The 18,468-nt window shown below is 42.3% G+C and overlaps 1 protein-coding gene and 1 pseudogene across 1 annotated transcript in view; one reads left to right on the top strand and one right to left on the bottom strand.

Annotated features, from left to right (window-relative positions):
* SCN11A (sodium voltage-gated channel alpha subunit 11) overlaps positions 1-10,415 on the bottom strand; it is a 93,543-nt gene extending 83,128 nt beyond the window's left edge. Inside the window, exons 1-2 of the mRNA XM_059390530.1 lie at positions 10,231-10,415; positions 3,219-3,492 (exon numbers count right to left, since the gene is read on the bottom strand). Of these exons, the coding sequence (XP_059246513.1) occupies positions 3,219-3,491 (273 nt within the window). The 5' untranslated portion in view covers position 3,492; positions 10,231-10,415. The remainder of the gene's footprint in view (positions 1-3,218; positions 3,493-10,230) is intronic.
* Positions 10,416-12,489: 2,074 nt separating this feature from the next.
* LOC132010454 (SERPINE1 mRNA-binding protein 1-like) overlaps positions 12,490-18,468 on the top strand; it is an 11,944-nt pseudogene continuing 5,965 nt past the window's right edge.

Here is an 18,468-nt window from a genome sequence, read left to right as displayed (position 1 = left end):
GGGATCCACTGAAGAATACCATAATTGCACCCATTTCTTCCTACCATGTCTTCCTGGGCTTTGGGAATGAAGCAGCCTCCAGACAACAATCCATCACTCAGAGGCTCCTAACATCAACTCCCAGACCTCTTCTTTCCATTAAGCCATAATCTGGCTGTCTCCTTATATGTCCCTAAAGTTATTAGTTACAAAAGTCTTCACAGAATGAGGATTGTCCCTGTTTCCCCATATCTCTGCTCCTTTAAGATTTGCAAAAGTACTACTTGACATGTAATCCAGTATGTTCTTATGCAGAAAAGATAAGCCTTGTCACCCAGGCTCAATATAGCAGGGTGGATGCTGCCTTGGCTGAGGTACCAGAACTTCAGTCACTGCCAACCATCAACCACCCTTCGTTGAGTTGCTGGAACTTACTTGTCTGCTGGCCATCTGGCTGCAAGAAAAAATGGAGTAGGATATTTTCTGTTGCCTCTACAACAAAAGGAAATGGGCCACAGAGTTCTCTGAAAGTTATGAGCTCAGGAGCCCAAGACCCACTTTAGGGATTCTGGGCCCTTCCTTTGAATAGAAAGATAATTTCAGGGCAGAAAGCAAACCTCTCCCTGAGGTGGGTCACCCCAGATTAATAGGTGGCATGATATGGCTCTGTCTCTGTGTCCCTTGATATTTATTAATGCCATCTCTGACTGTTTTAAATATTTCAACTAATGGTGTATTTAACTATACTTGTCAGGGTTTAAATTATTAAAATGATAGGTACCAGCTCCTTCTGTCTGCTTACTGACCCCACCCCTGTCTCTGTAGCTCTTCAAAATGGAAATTTCTAAAGATAGGAAGTAGCGTTAGACTACAGAAGGAGCCCTTGGGTTTGAGTCACAACTCCATCCCTTACTGGTTGTTTGGCCTGGCCTAATCCACTGCCCCCTCTAGTCGTTATCTCCCTCATCTGCGAGGTGGAGTGCTAACTTTCACATATATCTCACATGACTTCTGAGAGTACCAGCCAGCCATATGGAGTCATGGGTATGCAAAGTTCTAAAGAAGTATCATGTCTTCTGATTTAAAGCAGGAGCCCAAGCTGAGAAGGAATCTATCCTCTCAGGACTGTCTACAGCACACCAAGCTGCTGCCTGCTCCAGTCTTGAGGCAGAAGACCTCCAACAGTTAACCCATACTTAACAACTCTGCCTCCAAGAAGACTCTGGAGTTCTGGGGCATAAGAAGGAGAAATACTGGACTGTTTCTGTTCCCTCATCTCTCATCCCCCTTCTTGATTTTCCAACTCACACCCCATTTTCCTCTATATACACAGTTCCCATTTGGCCTAGTAACCCTAGGTCTGTCCCAATATAAGGACATACCAGGCAACATTTCTCTGGAGAGATAAATTTCTTATGGTTGCCAGCATAAAATGGTTTCAGTGTCTCATATTTCTAGGACTTCTCCCCAAATTTCCTTCCTCTCTGAACTCAGTCTGGTGAGGTAGATTTTCCATTCTCTGCTGGGTGATATGATAATGGTAAGGTCTTCTGAGCTTTTCTTGAAAGGAGAGGACTGTTCTCACTGCCCCAGTCTTTCAAACAGCCATCAGAACAACCCAGAGCTCACATTTTCTCACTCAGGAGTCCCTTTAATGAACTTTTACTAGAATATCCCTATAAGAACTACATTCAGGTAAGTTAAACAGCAAGCCTATCACATATTGACATGGATTTACATAAAATTCTCCATATGCCCACATGCACCCGAAAGTTTATAGCAGTCATGTCCACAATAGCCAAGCTACAGAAAAAACCTAGATGTCCATCAACAGATGAATGGATAAAGAAGATGTGGTATATATATACAATGGAATACTATGCAACCATCAAAAGAAATGAAGTCTTGCCATTTGTGACGATGTGGATGGAACTAGAGGGTATTATGCTTAAAGAAATATGTCAATCGGAGAAAGACAATTATCATATGCTCTCCTTGATAATGAGGAAGTTGAGAGGCAATGTGGGGAGTTTAGAGGGTAGGAAAAGAATAAATGAAACAAGATGGGATCAGGAGGGAGACAAACCATAAGGAACTCTTAATCTCACAAAACAAACTGAGGGTTGCTGGGGGGTGAGGGGTAGGGAGAGGGTGGTGGGGTTATGGATATTGTGGAAGGAATGTGCTATGGTGAGTGCTGTGAAGTGTTAAACCTGGCGATTCACAGACCCGTAACCCTGGGGCTAATAATACATTATATGTTAATAAAGGGTACTTACAATAAAAAAAAAGTCAGCACCACCATCAAAATTCATTTGCTAAATACCTAAAATTTGTGATGTTTTGTTGATGATTTATAAATAAGAATATATGGAAGAGATTCCAGTCTCCTAAGACTTTATAAATTAGCATAAATGTATTGACTTAAAATAAGATGTAAGACAATAAAGATAATAAAATAAGACAATAAAATAAAATAAAATAAATAAGATGAAATAAAATAAAATACAATAAAAAAAGATATAAGATAACAAGAGAGCAGGCATATTTATGGCAGTAGCACTTTGCTCATTTACTGTTGTCAATAAAATGCAGGTAATTGTGAAAAAAAATTTTCCATATGCCCAGTTGACTGCCATATTCTTGGACTTCATTTATTCTATTATGTGTCATGTTGGTCTGTGGCTCAGGCCTTGAAAAATCTCATTTAGTAGCCTAAAAAGCCTATAGTTGAGAAGTTTGATGAGGAAAACTCTTACTGCTGAAATGGACATTTTTGGACAGTGATATTCATCTTTCATCTAGGAATAATGCTTTACAGTTTATAAAGTACTTCCGTATCATACCCATGTTATAGGAAGCAGACATGATCCCCATTTTACAGATCAGAAAAATAAGGCTTAGTGAAGTGGCTTATCTGAAGTCAAAAAGCCAATCACTTAAATGGCCTACACCCAATTTTTCTGTTAGTCCAGTCCTCTTTCTGACACCATTTTTTCCCTCTGTTTTCCTTTTAAGCTTCCTGCTACTTCTAGTCTTCCTCCTCTTTGCCAAGATATACAATACAGAAAGAAAATGAGAACTGAAAAAGGTTTTCAGCAGTACAAAGGCATCAACAAGTGGTGATAGCAAAGGAGAAAGACAGACATCCCTGTAAGCTCCAAGATCAGTGTTTGGAGAGTCTTGTAACTGTCATTATAACTGCATGGTTAGAACACCCCAGACCCCCAGTCAACTACCTTATGATTTCTGTAGAATGGGTCCAAGTCTTCCAGAGGCCTTGCTATCAGCTCATGGGGAATGTCACCATAGAGTTTGGGCAACTTCCTGGAGACCTTTAGGTCAAGCTGAGGCCGAGGCTGGGGTTCTAAGGTTGTCTGGTCTTTGCACTTCTTTTTCTCCTTTTGGATGGCGATCCCCTTCTCAATTGTAGCCAGGGTGTCAGAAGTGAAGGGACGGAAATTCCGCTCATCTGGAAAGATCACTGGGTAGCACCTGTCATCCATCTTCATCCTCAAGAGAGAGATAAGTGGTAGGTCCTTAGAGAGCTCTGGAAGGTAGAAACCACACAGCCTGTCCTGGAATTCCACTTTCTAAGGATGTTTTCAATGGGCAGCTATAAGAATTAAGTGAAGTGAGGGGACTTGGGAGTTCACTGGCTGTGGAGCAGGTCAGAAGAGGTGACAACCATTGTCGATATAGCAGGGATTTGGGGCACAGGGAAGACCAAAACAGGCCATCATTCCCGGAGGACCTGGATGTAAGTGGCAAGTTAAGTTCAGGAACAATGGGCAGAAGAAGCCCAGTCTCTAAAACTCCCCTTTCTCTCATAAACATATATGATTTAATTGGTATAAATGAAGTGGAAATATAAAGAGATTCTACTGTATTTGGTTCTAGTGCTCACGAAAGACATTTGAGTCAGGGATGAATTCCTCTGCAGTCAACAGCATATGAAAGTTAGGTGATCCTAGAAAATAGATGAGCCTTGAGCAAGACAGTAATACCGAACCTGCCAAACTACTAAAGTTGGACCTGCAGATGGTGGCTCAGTGGCCGCAGTGTGAACAGGAGCAGAAAGGATAGGGAATTAAGTGGGACATAGATATGAGTTGCAAAATCAAAACTATAAGTGCATGTGTCTTCTCACTGGTCAGCAAAGGTCTTAAAATGTGGTGGAATGGAAACAAAAAGGCTACGAACACAGGCACAAACATTTACACTAACACTTATGATTCTAAGCCAACTCTCTTACTTCTGAAACCCTGATCTGGCAGAAATGAGACCCCAAGAAAGCAGCAAGGATTTGCCAAAACTAACAGGGTCATTCTGCCATGGGATAATAGCTGTATTGGCCCCTATCCCTGACAGTCCCTTCTATAAAGACTTCCTCTACAACCTGAAGTTTAAAAGTAGGCTCTGAGAAAATGCAGTAGTGCTCAGGTTAAATGCCTTCACTGCCCATGCCAAGCACACTATTCCTTTCTTATATACCTGAATGTCAATCTAATATTGATTTCCAAGGCACTCCAGAGAATTACAGTGGGTAATCCAACATAGCATTGGTTTGTTCATTCAGCAACCATATGCTCAGTGTCTGTTCTAAGAACATGGCTAGGCACTAATGGAGAAGAAACAACAGCCCCTCCTCCTGGTCCTACAAATTATGCTGCCCGGGTGTAGTAGTGGTGAAGACAGATAAAAGATAGGAAATTACAATAGAGTAAGACAGATGTTAATATAGGGAGAGGTAGAGGGTGCTATGTTTGTGCATGGGTTAGGTGTCTAACCGATCCCGGGGAATCAGGGATGATATGCCAAAGCTTTAATGTCCCAGTTGAGACCTAAAGGTGATGTAAGACACAGACAAGAAAAAAGAAGGACATTAGAATGTCGTAGGAGAAACAAACAGCATGTACAGGGACCCATGGGTGAAAAAGAACATGGTGCCTGTCAACAGGTTCTGTCTGCCTGGGATGGAGATTTTGTGGAATGGAATTGTCAGATAAGGTCCCAGTCAGCATTAAGAGAGCATGTGGGGCCGTATAATACTTAGTAAATATCATGGTTTTCACCCCGAGGGTAATGGAGAGTTGCTAAAGAGTGTGTGGTGGTTGTCGTTGTTACAGAGGAGTAACACTATCAGGTTTTTTAAAAAAAAATATCTCTCTTACTGATGAGAATGGATAGGACTTAGTACCGGGGGCTAAAGGAGGTGAGGAGCTGGAACTGAAGAGAATGTTCCAACAATCACAACCACTAAGGATGACGGAATGGAGTGGGTGGATCTGAAAGTCACTTAAGAAATACCCTTGATCAGTGATTTATGGGGAGGGAGAGATTTGAGGGACAGGAAGGAGCTGAGGTTCCTGCCTTGGGCAGCTGGGTCAGCACAGTGCCACCCATTCAGACAGAGAGTACTATGGAAGGAAGAAGCTTTGGGGAAAAGAGGGAATTTAAAACAGATGGAATTGAAGCTGTTTCTCTCCACCTGCAAGTGGAGAGAATGAGGAGGCATTTGAACACAGAGCAATCATAGCTTACACACATTAGCCTTTGAAAAAAGCATGTAAGAAAAAAAAATCAAATTCTCTTGAAAATTCCTCAGGAAGGCACCAAACTGAAGAAGCATCCCACCTATGTGGTCAACAAGGTGAATATGGACAATTTTTCTTCTGGTGCCAGACTAGTCACCTTTTCTTCAGTTAACCCACAGATTGGTTGAATTGTGTTTAAGGGCCATGATAAAGGCAATGTATATGTCTTTAAACATACTAAGAGTAATTTGAAGCCCACAGTGTGGGTATATATCATATATCAACTGAAATGACATAGGGAATCTAGATTCACTGTATTCTGTTCTATTCATTCAAGGTCAATGATGGATGTTCCTGGATGTTCCTGGATGATGGAATTGGCCACACTACTTAGATTACTCTCTCTTTCTTCCCACCCCTCCATTCCCCCTCCCTTCCATTCCACTCCCCTTTCTCTCATAAACATATATGATTGAATTGGTATAAATGAAGTGGAAATATAAAGAGATTCTACTGTATTTAGTTCTAGTGCTCACGAAAGACATTTGAGTCAGGGATGAATTCCTCTGCAGTCAACAGCATATGAAAGTTAGGTGATCCTAGAAAATAGATGAGCCTTGAAAGACCCTGGATGGCATAAACTAGACCTTATGCTAAGTGATAGCAAGGAATGTAGTGCAGCGTTTCTTAAAGAAGAAACTGGACACTCTGACCCCGTTACTCTGAAGCTGGGAATATTTTACTCAATTTCTAGTAGAAAAGAGGCTTGATGGAAATAAGTAACACAAAATAAAATTGAGACCCCTACAAAGTGTGCACATTAAAATTTGTTATAGATGCTGAAATAACTAAAGAACTACATGTTAAAGTTGACACTGGAAACTATAAAAATTGACCCGGAAATAAGAGGACTTTATAATAAATAAATAAATAATATCAACTTAAGTAAATCTGATGAAATAAAATGACGTGCAGTAAAATTTTCTTAATAACTGAAAAAACTGATGAAAGAATCAAATATCTTTAATAAACGCAGACTCAAAAATGGACTATAGAAATATAGGCTATGCATGCAAAATTAAATTAATAAAATTTAATATGGTGTAACTGATAAAATTTAGAATGATTCAAGTCTTCATTGTGAAACTTATACCTCAAATACTTGATTCTGAAAATTTTTCTTACAGAAAATAGATTGCATTGCATGGAAAATTGGTTGAAGAATCAAATTGGCTGAATACAATTCTTTTCCAAGCTTCACTAATAATCAAGTATGATGGCAAATTTTTCAGACACTGAATGATTCTTTACAAAAAAATCATTTGAGTATATGCTCCCAAACAATGAAAAGAGAAGCCAAAAAACAGAGGATGCTTGAAATCCAAAACATGGGGCACCTAACCCAAGCACACAATAAAAAAATTCCAGGGTGACTGGAAAAATCAATTGATCCAACTAGAATTAGAAATCAGAGCCCTGTGCCATTTGAGATATCACCTTACACCAGTTAGAATGGCCAAAATTAGCAAGACAGGAAACAACATGTGTTGGAAGGGATGTGGAGAAAGGGGAACCCTCTTCCACTGTTGGTGGGAATGCAAGTTGGTGCAGCCTCTTTGGAGAACAGTGTGGAGATTCCTCAAGAAATTAAAAATAGAGCTTCCCTATGACCCTGCAATTGCACTCCTGGGTATTTACCCCAAAGATACAGATGTCGTGAAAAGAAGGGCCATCTGTACCCCAATGTTTATAGCAGCAATGGCCACGGTGGCCAAACAGTGGAAGGAACCAAGATGCACTTCAACAGACGAATGGATAAGGAAGATGTGGTCCATATACACTATGGAGTATTATGCCTCCATCAGAAAGGATGAATACCCAACTTTTGTAGCAACATGGAGGGGACTGGAAGAGATTATGCTGAGTGAAATAGTCAAGCAGAGAGAGTCAATTATCATATGGTTTCACTTATTTGTGGAGCATAACAAATAGCATGGAGGACATGGGGAGTTAGGAGAAGGGAGTTGGGGGAAATTGGAAGGGGAGGTGAACCATGAGAGACTATGGACTCTGAAAAACAATCTGAGGGGTTTTAAGTGGTGGGGGGGAGGTAGGGGGAACCAGGTGGTGGGTATTAGAGAGGGCACAGATTGCATGGAGCACTGGGTGTGGTACAAAAACAATGAATACTGTTATGCTGAAAATAAATAAAAAATAAATTTTTAAAAAATAATTAAAAAAAAAAGAAAAAGAAAAAAAAAAAACACCATCCCAGCCCTCAAGGTTCTTACAACGTGGGAATTTAGGTGAGTCAAGGATAGAGGATGAAACCATACAGTGAGTGTGGCTGCACTAGGGAGAAATTTAGTTGCTGTGGGAACCCAGAGGACACAGTGGTTAATGAAGAATCAGAAATCATTGAGCTGGGAGGACAATGGGAGATGTGCACATGTGTGAAAACACTGAGGGCAGCAAGGGTTTTGTTTCTTATTTATGACTCTACCAGTCATTATAAAATTTGCATAACTTCACTGTGCTACACATCAGCAGTTTGCCCACCAGACCTTTCCCTATCCTCTTCTCTCTGCTCAGAGCCTGTGCAACTGATTCACATGGGCCCCTTAGTGGGATCCCTGGACTCTGGCTTCTGGCTAGCTTTGGCTGATGGGAGGCACCAGCAAGAGACCCAGAGAATAGAGGAGGGTGAAGTCCGGTTTTTCCTCCCCACCCTTCCACCCAATGGCGGTCATGTACCACAGCTCCTTCCATGTGACCCATCCACAGGGCTCTCCCTGGTTCTGTAAAACCTCCCTTCCTGGGCCCCTTCAAATGTAGGTCTAATGATACCCTGTTCTCAACATACCTGAAAACTGCACCCTCATTGGTTCCTCTTCCTGAACTCTGCCTCCATTTAAAAAATATCCCTTTAATAAAATAGCCTCAAAATGCCCAGTTTAAATGTGCCATCTGTTTCCTGCCAGGGCCCTGGCTGATGGAATCATCCATTAAATAAAATTTAGAAAACAAGAAAAGGAAATGATCACCCACAAACAAAAGCCACCTAGCATATGCACGTTTTTTAACATTTTGGTATATTTCTTTCTGGCAATCTTTATGTCCATATATTTAGTAGCTGACATTGTCATGCATATGCAATTTGCCTTGATAAACTTTTCAATTAATGTGGTATTACAAACATTTTTACAGTGATAGCAATCATTTAATGGCTTCTATCCTGTTTCAGGTAAAATTTTAAGTGTGTTAACGTTACATTATCTCATTTAATCCTCAGAACAATCTCATGGAGAAAAAGAACAATGTCATGAGATAAATATTATCTGTTGGGGGTTTCTGAAAGGGAATAGTCATCTAGAATGAAGGGGAACTATTTGTGTCCTTCTTTTAATAGGCAGGGGTTTTAACCTTAGGTCTTCTTAGACTACTGTTTCTCTCCAATTTTCTCTGTCAGTAAGAAGCCAAACTGGACAACCTGATCCTCACACTTTACCCTAACCAGCAGGGGAAGTCACTGGGGAAGCCACCAGAGGTTTGCAACTACACGACCAAAACATTTCGATGTGGCTTTGGTATACTCAATCTGAAACTCTGCACTGAGATTAATAAGAGCTCTAAACTATGGGCTAAGCACTGGGTCAAATGCTTTAAGTAGATTATCTCTCATAATCTCTCTTAACTTCCCAGGAGATCTACAAGGTAGATGTTGGTATATCATCCACATTCTACAGAAGAGAACAGGAGACCTCAGAGAAATTGAGATACTTGCCTATGATCACATAAGGACATGCTAGAGAAACTCAGTCCCAAGTAATCACCACCATATAATCCACCTACCTGCCTAGTTCTTCGTACTCCAAGCTAAGACACCTCAAGGAGGTGAGAGAAGGGAGTCAGGAGAAGAAAGCCACACAGCTTGCAGCTGGGCTGGGCGGGGTCTATGACACCCTCACTGTGTGATGTGCTTCCCAGGACATCAGCCTCACTGCCACCTTTGAATTCACCTGTCACTCCCACATGCATTCCACCGCCCCACCATGACACCTTCCCATACACCCAACCCAGACAGCCCAATGGTAATGTACCCTACAAGATGGCCCTTTGTCCATTTGGGGTGGTTGTCTAAACAACAAGATCTTAACTTTGGTGACACAGAAGCAGGTCCATCAATGCGGCTCACAAAAAATAACATCCCATAAGAAAATCAGAAAACAAATGAACATGAACAGACTTCGACACTACTGATCTCAATCCAAAATCAATCCCAGATTGATTAGCTCTTCAGAAAAAAAAATTTTAAGTATACATTAATTTCTGATTAAATTAATTGGGCACAAAGAACTCAGAAACTATTTGGAAGATTTGCATGATAGTCTCAGGACTTGAACATATCTTCTCTAGAAAAACCCAATTCCTGACATGAAGGCCAGTGTTGTAAGCACTTACTAGGCGGGTAGCTGTCTCCTGTCCCCATGGCCTCAGGCCTTCTCAGAGCACTTGACAGGAGGAGAAACACCTCCATGGACCCGGTAACCTGAGCCATGCATCTTGTACCTGGTTCCTGACTCTGATTTGAGCAGGAAATGATTACAAAAGGCCTGTACCCCATCCTGATGGAAAAAACACAGCAAGTTCCACAGTGACAAGTCTAGCCTTGAAAGCACAGAAGAATAGGGCTGCCCCAGCCCAGAGGACTTACCTGCCTTGGTTAGGTGGCTCCAGACACGCAGCCCCAGTGGTACCTCTCAAAGCTCTCCACGCAAGTCTCTCAGAGTCTGAGCTCCTGCTCCTGGCAGTTGGAGGCCTTCTGGGAGGGGCGGCTCGGAAGCTGGGTGGAGAGCGTGAGGAAGGCAAATGGGAACACGGCCAAAGTGATTTTAAAGAATCGTGTAGGAAACCCTGTAACCGGAGAAGTGACTGAGATGGTACTTACATTTATACTTTGGAAGCATCTGCCTTTAATCAGCGCTTAATCTAACTCTGCAGAAAGCATCATTAATAAAGAAACAGGTTGTTTCTTTTCTTTGACCTCATCCAAGTGGGTGAGAGAACTGCAAAGAGTCCATCTGAAAAGCCATGCTGGGCTTCTCCAAGCAGTGTAGCCTGCAGGCCATCTAAACCAGGCACTCTGGGGTTTTGCCCCCCAGGACTTACTAAGGCCCACAATGTGAAATTGTTCATAAGGTACCCAGTCAGCTGCTCCTTCTTTCTTTTTTCTTTGCCACCAACACTTGGGGTCCCCACTTAGGAAAACACATGCTTGCCTATGTGGTTGTCATAAAGGACACCAAGAAAATCCCTTGGCCTCCAAAGCAACTCCAGAAATGTATCTGTCCTCAAACCCCAAACTCCCCCGAGTTAGCTTTTTGTTTTACTAATTCTCAAGGACAACTTGGATCTCTTTGTAAAGTGTCACACCATAAGCTATTTTCAGCCACTGTCACCTTCCAAAGGCTAGCTGACAGCCAACAGGGATAAACAATTCAAGATGGGTGTTTACATGGGGGCAGGAGGTAGGAAGTAGGTGTTTAAAGGAATGTTGGAGTAGAATTACAGGCAGATTTGGGTCCTGCCAGAAGTGGCACTGAACACTTGTCAAAAGAACTGGGCATAAATCCCAGCTCTACCAGTAAAGCTGCATGGTATTGGATAAAGCACTGAATTTCTCTGAATCTTAATTTTATTTGTATAAAATGGGATAATTCTTTCAAACCTCCTTAGTCTTAAGAAGCAAATGTGATGATAGCTATACTGCAAACACTGGATGTAAGTATCTTCCTTTTTAAGAGGGAAAAGGCCTGGGTTTTTTTATCCCCCAACTGACTCAACACCTAGATCCCACACAGAAAAACTGAAATCACAGACATGGGATTAGTACCAGGCTTGGCACAATGTATATGCCCTCACTTTTTAAAGCAGTGATGATCAGAAATTCTAACCCTCTCTGATTTCAGAGTGATTCTCAGAATAACAGAAGGCCAAAGAAGAGGAGAAGTACTTAGAGTTAATAAATAAGCATTTTTATATGGATAAAAACGTGTGGCAAGAGGTAAAGGAGGCCTCTAAATCCATTATCTTAAAAGGTCCTGGCCTTTTTAAATATAAACTCTTTGCAAATATTATTTTCCTAAGCTATTAAGTCATTTTCTGACTTCCCACTCTGAAGTTTCAGAGAACATCCTAGCTTCATCTTCAAGGTGAATGCAAATGATTCCAAATGTAAGGGCTTCTAAAGAGTAACATACAAACACAGGCCAGCCGAACAGTGTGGGGTTTGCATTCAGGACTTTCCCCAGACTCACTCCTTAGCTGGAGAACTTGGGGAAGGCAAATATGCATTTGAAAGCTGGAGCAGATAAGCAAAATAAGTCAATCAGAGAAAGACCAGTACTGTAAGATCTCACTGATATGAGGAATTTGAGAAGCCCGGCTTGGGTGGTGGAGGAAGAGAGGGAGAAATGAAACAATATGGGACCAGGGAGCCATAAGAGACTCTTAATCTCAGGAATCAAACTGATGTTGCTGGAAGGGAGGGGAATGGGAGGGATAAGGTGGCTGGGTGATGGACACTAGGGAGGGTATGCACTATGGTGAGTGCTATGAATTGTGTAAGACTGATGATTCACAGACCTGTACCCCTGAAGCAAATAATACATTATTTGTTAATTTAAAAAAAGAAAAAAGAAAGCTGGAGCAGAATCCCTGTGTTGAGTCCTCATAGTAAGAAGATGTTAATATCAGCACAGGGTCAGGATGCCCCACATTTGCTTTCTTGGACCCATTCAGCATTGTCACCTCTCTTGGCCACCATCAGTGGCCAAATCAGAATCATCAGCTTTAACTGCAGCCATCCATCCATCTGTTTATTTAGCAAAGATGACATTGAACCTCCACTATTCTGAATATCTGAAAATACGAAAACAAGACCTGAGTCCTTAAGGAGCATGCCATCTGCTGCATGAGAAAGAAAAATGTACAAAGAACTATAAGCAAGAAAGACAACATCAAGAAGCTGCAAGCAAGATGCAAAAAGAGGTCTCCACAGAAGGAATCCGGGAGCAACTCATTTTGGGAAAGCTTCCAAGAAGAGGTAGGATTTGAGCTGAGACAATGAATGAGAACTCAATATGCAGAGAAAGTAGGGATGGACTTTCCAGGAAAAGCCGGAACAAGGACACACAGGCCTGGAAGGACAGGACATGTGTAGAGAATCTCAAGTGGTTCTATGAGGATGGAGAGGTGACAAGGAGAGGGACACTAGGGAAAAGGAAATTTTGCATGGCCTTGCATACCATTTGAAAACCACTGAGTTTGAACTTGAACTTGTATTGAGTCACAGGCCTGGCACTGGCAAAATCTTAAGCTTCTGATAACCTATAACCACCAAAATCTTCTGTTTCCCTGATGTGCACCCCATTGGTATCTCACTGACAATAAGACATCCATGCAAGTAAACAATGTTCATGGATAATGCTGAGGGTAGTGACATGCACCACAGCAGGTGTGGCAGTGAAAGTGGATGGAACATTTATGGGAAAATTTGGGGGGAGCAAACTAACCAAGGGGAACTAATTGGCTGTGACTGATTTAGCTGAAGTCAGAGGTGATCTGAGGAAATGTAGCAGTGGTACCAAAAACAGCTGTTCTACTCAGAAACCTAAAAGCTGGTTCTTGTATATTCTGCCTTCACCTAATGCCACAGGGTCAGCCAAAGGCTTGCACATACATGTAGAGACTGGACAAAGGTTTCAATGTCCAGCTCCTGAGGTCTCTTGCAACACAAGAGTGAAGACTGCTTCATCTTCTAACTTCCACAATTCATTTCTGGCTCCTGCATTTAGTATTTAGTTCACTGTGCTTCTACTTTCTGATATGTATGCTGATATGATGTGTATTTCTGGTATGTGGTATTGAGGGGTCTTTTAGTTGCAAGTAACAAAATCCTAAGCACAGTATGCAGTATAAGCAGAAAAGAGACTTTATTGACAAGGATTACAGGTGTCACATAGAATCCAAGGAAGAAATGCTGTGAACCCTCATGGATAGAACCAAAAACTGAAGACCTATAGGAAACTCAGAAAGCTCCATCTCTCTTCATCTCCTGTTTCTACTGCTATTCCTCAGCCTCTAACGCTCCACTTTTCTACTATACACTAGCTTTCTGTGGTCCTAGTGGACCTATGTGTTTAAATGCAAAGCCCTTTTATTCTGGGACACAAAAATCCCTGAGGAAGACCTGAATCATCCCACTTGGCTCCAGCACCTGACTCTGAACCATCAACAGAGGTCAGGGAGCTGGAGGTCAGGCAGCTCTCACTGCCAAGCTGAGAATGGATCCAGGAGAAGCAGCTCCTAAAGAACCCCCAAATGGGAACAGCACCAACATCACAATGTTTTAAGAATTAAATGAGGCAATTTGTATGAACTTCTCTTTGTACACTCTTAAATATTAAACAAAGATAAAACTTTATGGATCTTTGGAAACCAAAAAGACCCGGACACCAATCCTACGTTGTTGTGCCACCTAAAAGCCATGAGCTCTCTTTTTAAAATGTCTCTAAATCTTGGTTTCTTCTTCCAGAAATGGCACTGATAACACCTACTGTCCACAGCATTCCTGAGGTTTAAATGATCGGGGGATTACACCACTTTGTGAACTGTAAAGCACAAGCTAAAATAAATGTAGGTGGTTGTGGTAAGAGTCAGTGTTCACACACGTGGCTGACTGCTAACTACAGTGCCCTTACCACCCCACCCCCACAGACACAAGTACCCACGTTCCAAATTCTTGATATCCACCACAGCCCCTCCCGTATTTAAGCTACAGTGGATTGCTAACTTGTCTGCATAGGAGGGAGAGGGGACTAGGTGGAGGAAGGAAGGGAGGGAGGCCGAGAACTAGGCAGGCAGACAGGCATGCCGCCAGCCTGAGGCTGGGATAGGTGGCCAAGTCTATATGCAAGCCCAGTGAAGGGACTGGCTGGAAGTCAAAAAGGATATAATTAACTTAAGAATCACAATAAACTTGTAGCCACACTTAATAGGCTTCAAATATTTTCTCAATTTACCCTGGCTTCATTCTTCTCTGTTTGCCCTTGGTGAGGAGGAAGGGAAGGGAAAAAGGCAAGGAAAAAAAAATCTTAAAGGGACAGCACTCCCAACACGTAAACAAGAGGAACAGGTCTAGGCTCTGAGCACTCAGGGGCCTGCCTGACATTAGACCTCTGTGCATTCACTCCTCAGAGAACACAGAGAGGAAGAGAGTTGAGCTGTAGGGACAGGAAGAAATACATCTGACCTATGAAGCTGCCTTGCCTGACCACCCATTCCAGCCCCCCTCCTCAACTCTCCTCTCCAGTAGCTCTTAATACCCTAGAGGCTGAAAGGTGGTCTTGGGGCTGCAGCTGAGTGTGCTTTGAAGAATTCGGAAAGGTTTGCCTCATGATACCCTAGTTGTTTTGTCATTTCAGCTTTTTCTGTGCTTTTTCCTGACTGAGCAGAAAATGTATGTTGGTATTTCTGGAGCAAATGTAAAGCCATCTGGAAATGAATTCACAATGTGTATAGAAGAGAAACAAGGTTTTCTGAGGTTCAAGTTCAGAAACAGAGGGACTGGGTGTCACAGGAGGTATCGGAAGGATCCTCCTCTTCAGCTGCATCTTGGATAAGTGCTTCACACAGAAACCAAACATGACTCAGCTCTCTTCGAAATCCGGGGCACAGTAGCTCCTCCGGCTACCTCCATAAAAGGTGGCCTTACCAAAACCTCTGGAATACTTGAGCCTGTGGCCATCAGTGGCTATCGGAAGAATGTATCCTTTTATCTGTGGCACAGAGGTTAGCTGTCTGCCCCTCGGCTGTCTCCTGGACCCACTCCTGCTGTCCCTCGCTTTTGGCCTGGGGAAATCTCTCTTGGCCTTCCCCAGCCCCACTGGGCCCTCAATTCTTTTCATTCACTTTAATTTCCTACCTCTTTCCTCTCAAGAATGAGGCATATTTCTTTCCATGACTTGAGTTTAACAGTTTGAACGATATTCCCTACTTTTTTAAAATGCATGCCCTTGGGTCTCATCTGCCATCTCAAGCAATTTATCTGAGTATTCCCTTCAAATAAATATATGTTCTCTGCAAAAGAAATTTTAGTTAGAAGCATGTCTCCACCTCATTGGACTGCCATAATTTGGAACTAAAAGTAATACTGTCTTACTTTGTTTGCTGTCAATTTTACATTTAATTTTAGAAATTAAAATGGATACCAGAAATCTCAATTAATTTTTTGATGACTTATTTTTAAGGCAGCTTAGTCTTAAAAGACACCATATACAGGTTCCTAGATGCCTGGAGAGTCAGACCATTGGGGTCCCTCTGCAGCTTTTCCCCCTCTGCTCCTCTCTACTCTTGAATTATCTATGCCCTGAACAGTCCAATTTGTCATCATCTAAGCCCCTTAGGGCCAGTGAGATCACTCCCCCATAACACCCAGCATGAATTTTTTTCTTAGACAGGGTCAGGTCAGTCGGCAGTAGGCGCACCCTGATGATGGGACCTTCAGTGAACTCCCAGAGCCCTGGTACCTTGCTCAAGAGAAAAGCCCATATGGGTCTCCTTCAGGTCCTCTGAAGGCCTAGGCTTCCCTACCTCCACACCCTTAGACACATCTTCTACTGTCAGGGAGCCCAACAGACCTCAACAGAAGACAAAGCTGCTACCAGGGTCCCTGTGGGGTCCGAGGGTCTCACAGTCTCAGTGACTCAAAGCTACAGCCCTGTTACCCCAAATTTCTTATTACCACCCCAGGCCCAAATCCAGAGCACAAGTGTCTGATGAGGATCCCTGGGAGCCCAGGTATGCATTCATACTCACTCATACATAGAGCGAGAGAGAGAGAAAGAAAGAGAGAGAGGAAACCCAGCAGAAAAGAGACGTGAAAGTAAATAAGACCCAGAAAACATAAAGTTTCCCTGGGGCCACTACCTGACTTCTTCTGTAAGCTTGGGCTCCCCATACCCTAAACACCATGAGGCTAAGAAAGGGAGGCTCACAGACCTGGTGATCCCAAAGAGGAGACAAAGCAAAAGCAGTCAGACAAATGGCCACCCTGGGTGATGCTGGCCTACTCTCAAGTTATTTGGAGGCTCATGCCCAAATCCACACCATGCTCCTGCTAGGACCCTTCACAGATTGGCCTATCCCTTATGTCCTTCCTGAATCCACACCAACATTTAGAACTCAGCTGAAGCCTCTCCTCTAGGGAGCTTTTCTCACAGCAAGGTCTTACTTTGGTGACATCGACTGTCCCCCACTTCCTCCTCTGCCCATTTCATTTCATGTTCGATGAGCCTCATCACCCCATTTAGGTTGCAGGCTGGTCCAGGGCAAAGACTGTGTCCTCTTCCTTTGCATCAAGCAGCACCCAGCCTGGAGTTCATGGTCATAAATTAACATTCAAGTTCCCTATTAAATGGAATGAAGGAAGCTAGATGAGAGACGGCTCAGCTGCTTCCAGAAAGACACTCGTGCTTCAGAGCTCGAGGAAAACAGGAGGAGGGCGCGGGAAAGAGGGAGAGAGAGGGAGGGAAAGGCTCACTAAAAGCTTATGAAATACACAGAAGAGCTGAGCACCAGAACAAAGACTCATTTAAAAGGGCAAAGGAAACACTAGATGGCTGTTAATGGTGAACTGAATATGATAAATTATTGCTTAAATCACTTGGTTTCACTCCTTGTTGTTATGCACAGTTAATTGGAGAGAACAAAGCACTGTGCCTGGCTGAACAGGATGGGAGGTGGCAGCAGTCTCAGGCTTGTAGCCTCTCCAGGACCACAAACCCATCATACAGGGATGACAAGCATGGGGCCAACCGCAATCCCTAGCCCCCTGCAGTGGCCCTGTCCCATTATCCACAATCTGCTCCCCTACAGGCTGTAGCTGTCTACAGCCAAGTGTCCTAAAGGAGAGAGAGTCAGAGAGATGGTATGAGAGTCAGGAGGTCACCTTATGATCCCTTAGTATCTAAACACCAAACTTGCCCCCATAGAACCCCACTCAGATATCTCTCACCCTAAAGAAAGCCAGGTAGCCTCAATAACAGATTTAATCTCTGTTCAAAAACTTAGATTTTGACAGTTTTTTTCCTTATGCTTCTGTTCTATTCAGTATACATATATAACCTAAGTTCCTACTAAATTATAAAGGACTTAGTGGGGGAGAGGGTTAAGGAGACCCAGAAAAGAGTAAGACACAGCTTCTTCCTTTACTCAGTTGAGAGAACCGACATTGAACTTGTGGGCTGCACAGAAAAAAATAAAAATAAAAAATCTTTCTAACACTTAGTTTAGTTTAAGACAAATCATCTGTTAGAGTCTGGGATTTTATTAATAATCCTGTGGCCAAAGGGCGAAGAAGCAGGGAAAGCGAGCCTGGTAACATCAGCAAAGAAAGAAATTTAGAAACATTAGAACTGTTAAAGACTGGAATTTCACACATAATGTTTACATGACAATTAATTAGCAAGGCTTGGAGAGTTATAGTTACTTGATATGGAAGACAACATTCAAATGTTGAAGTCTACATGTCTACAAGATAGTTTAACAAATACTACCAAGAGACATTTTTATGGTTACAGAAATAGAAAAAGAAGGTTATAAGATATAACACCAAGTATAAGTTTGAAGACCATATCCTTTTTCCTAAGCACAAATTTAAATTTATATTTAATCTTAGGTTTAAAGACTATTCTCAACCTACAGTTTTATCACAAGGAAAAGTTTTTAATTGCTATACTCCTTTCATTAAGTTTTTGTGTAAATAAATGTTATCTCAGGAGAAAAAACTTGTTCACAAGACTGTTAATTAGAGGCTTACAGGCTCTTCTTAGAGTCAGGAGTCAGTATAGGGAAAAAAGTGATTTTATATATATATAAAATCACTTTTTTC

Source organism: Mustela nigripes, chromosome 2 (genome assembly GCF_022355385.1).
Source record: "Mustela nigripes isolate SB6536 chromosome 2, MUSNIG.SB6536, whole genome shotgun sequence".
Lineage (NCBI taxonomy): Eukaryota > Metazoa > Chordata > Mammalia > Carnivora > Mustelidae > Mustela > Mustela nigripes.
Note: the sequence above shows the minus strand (reverse complement) of the source record. Positions and strands in the feature narration are given on the sequence as shown.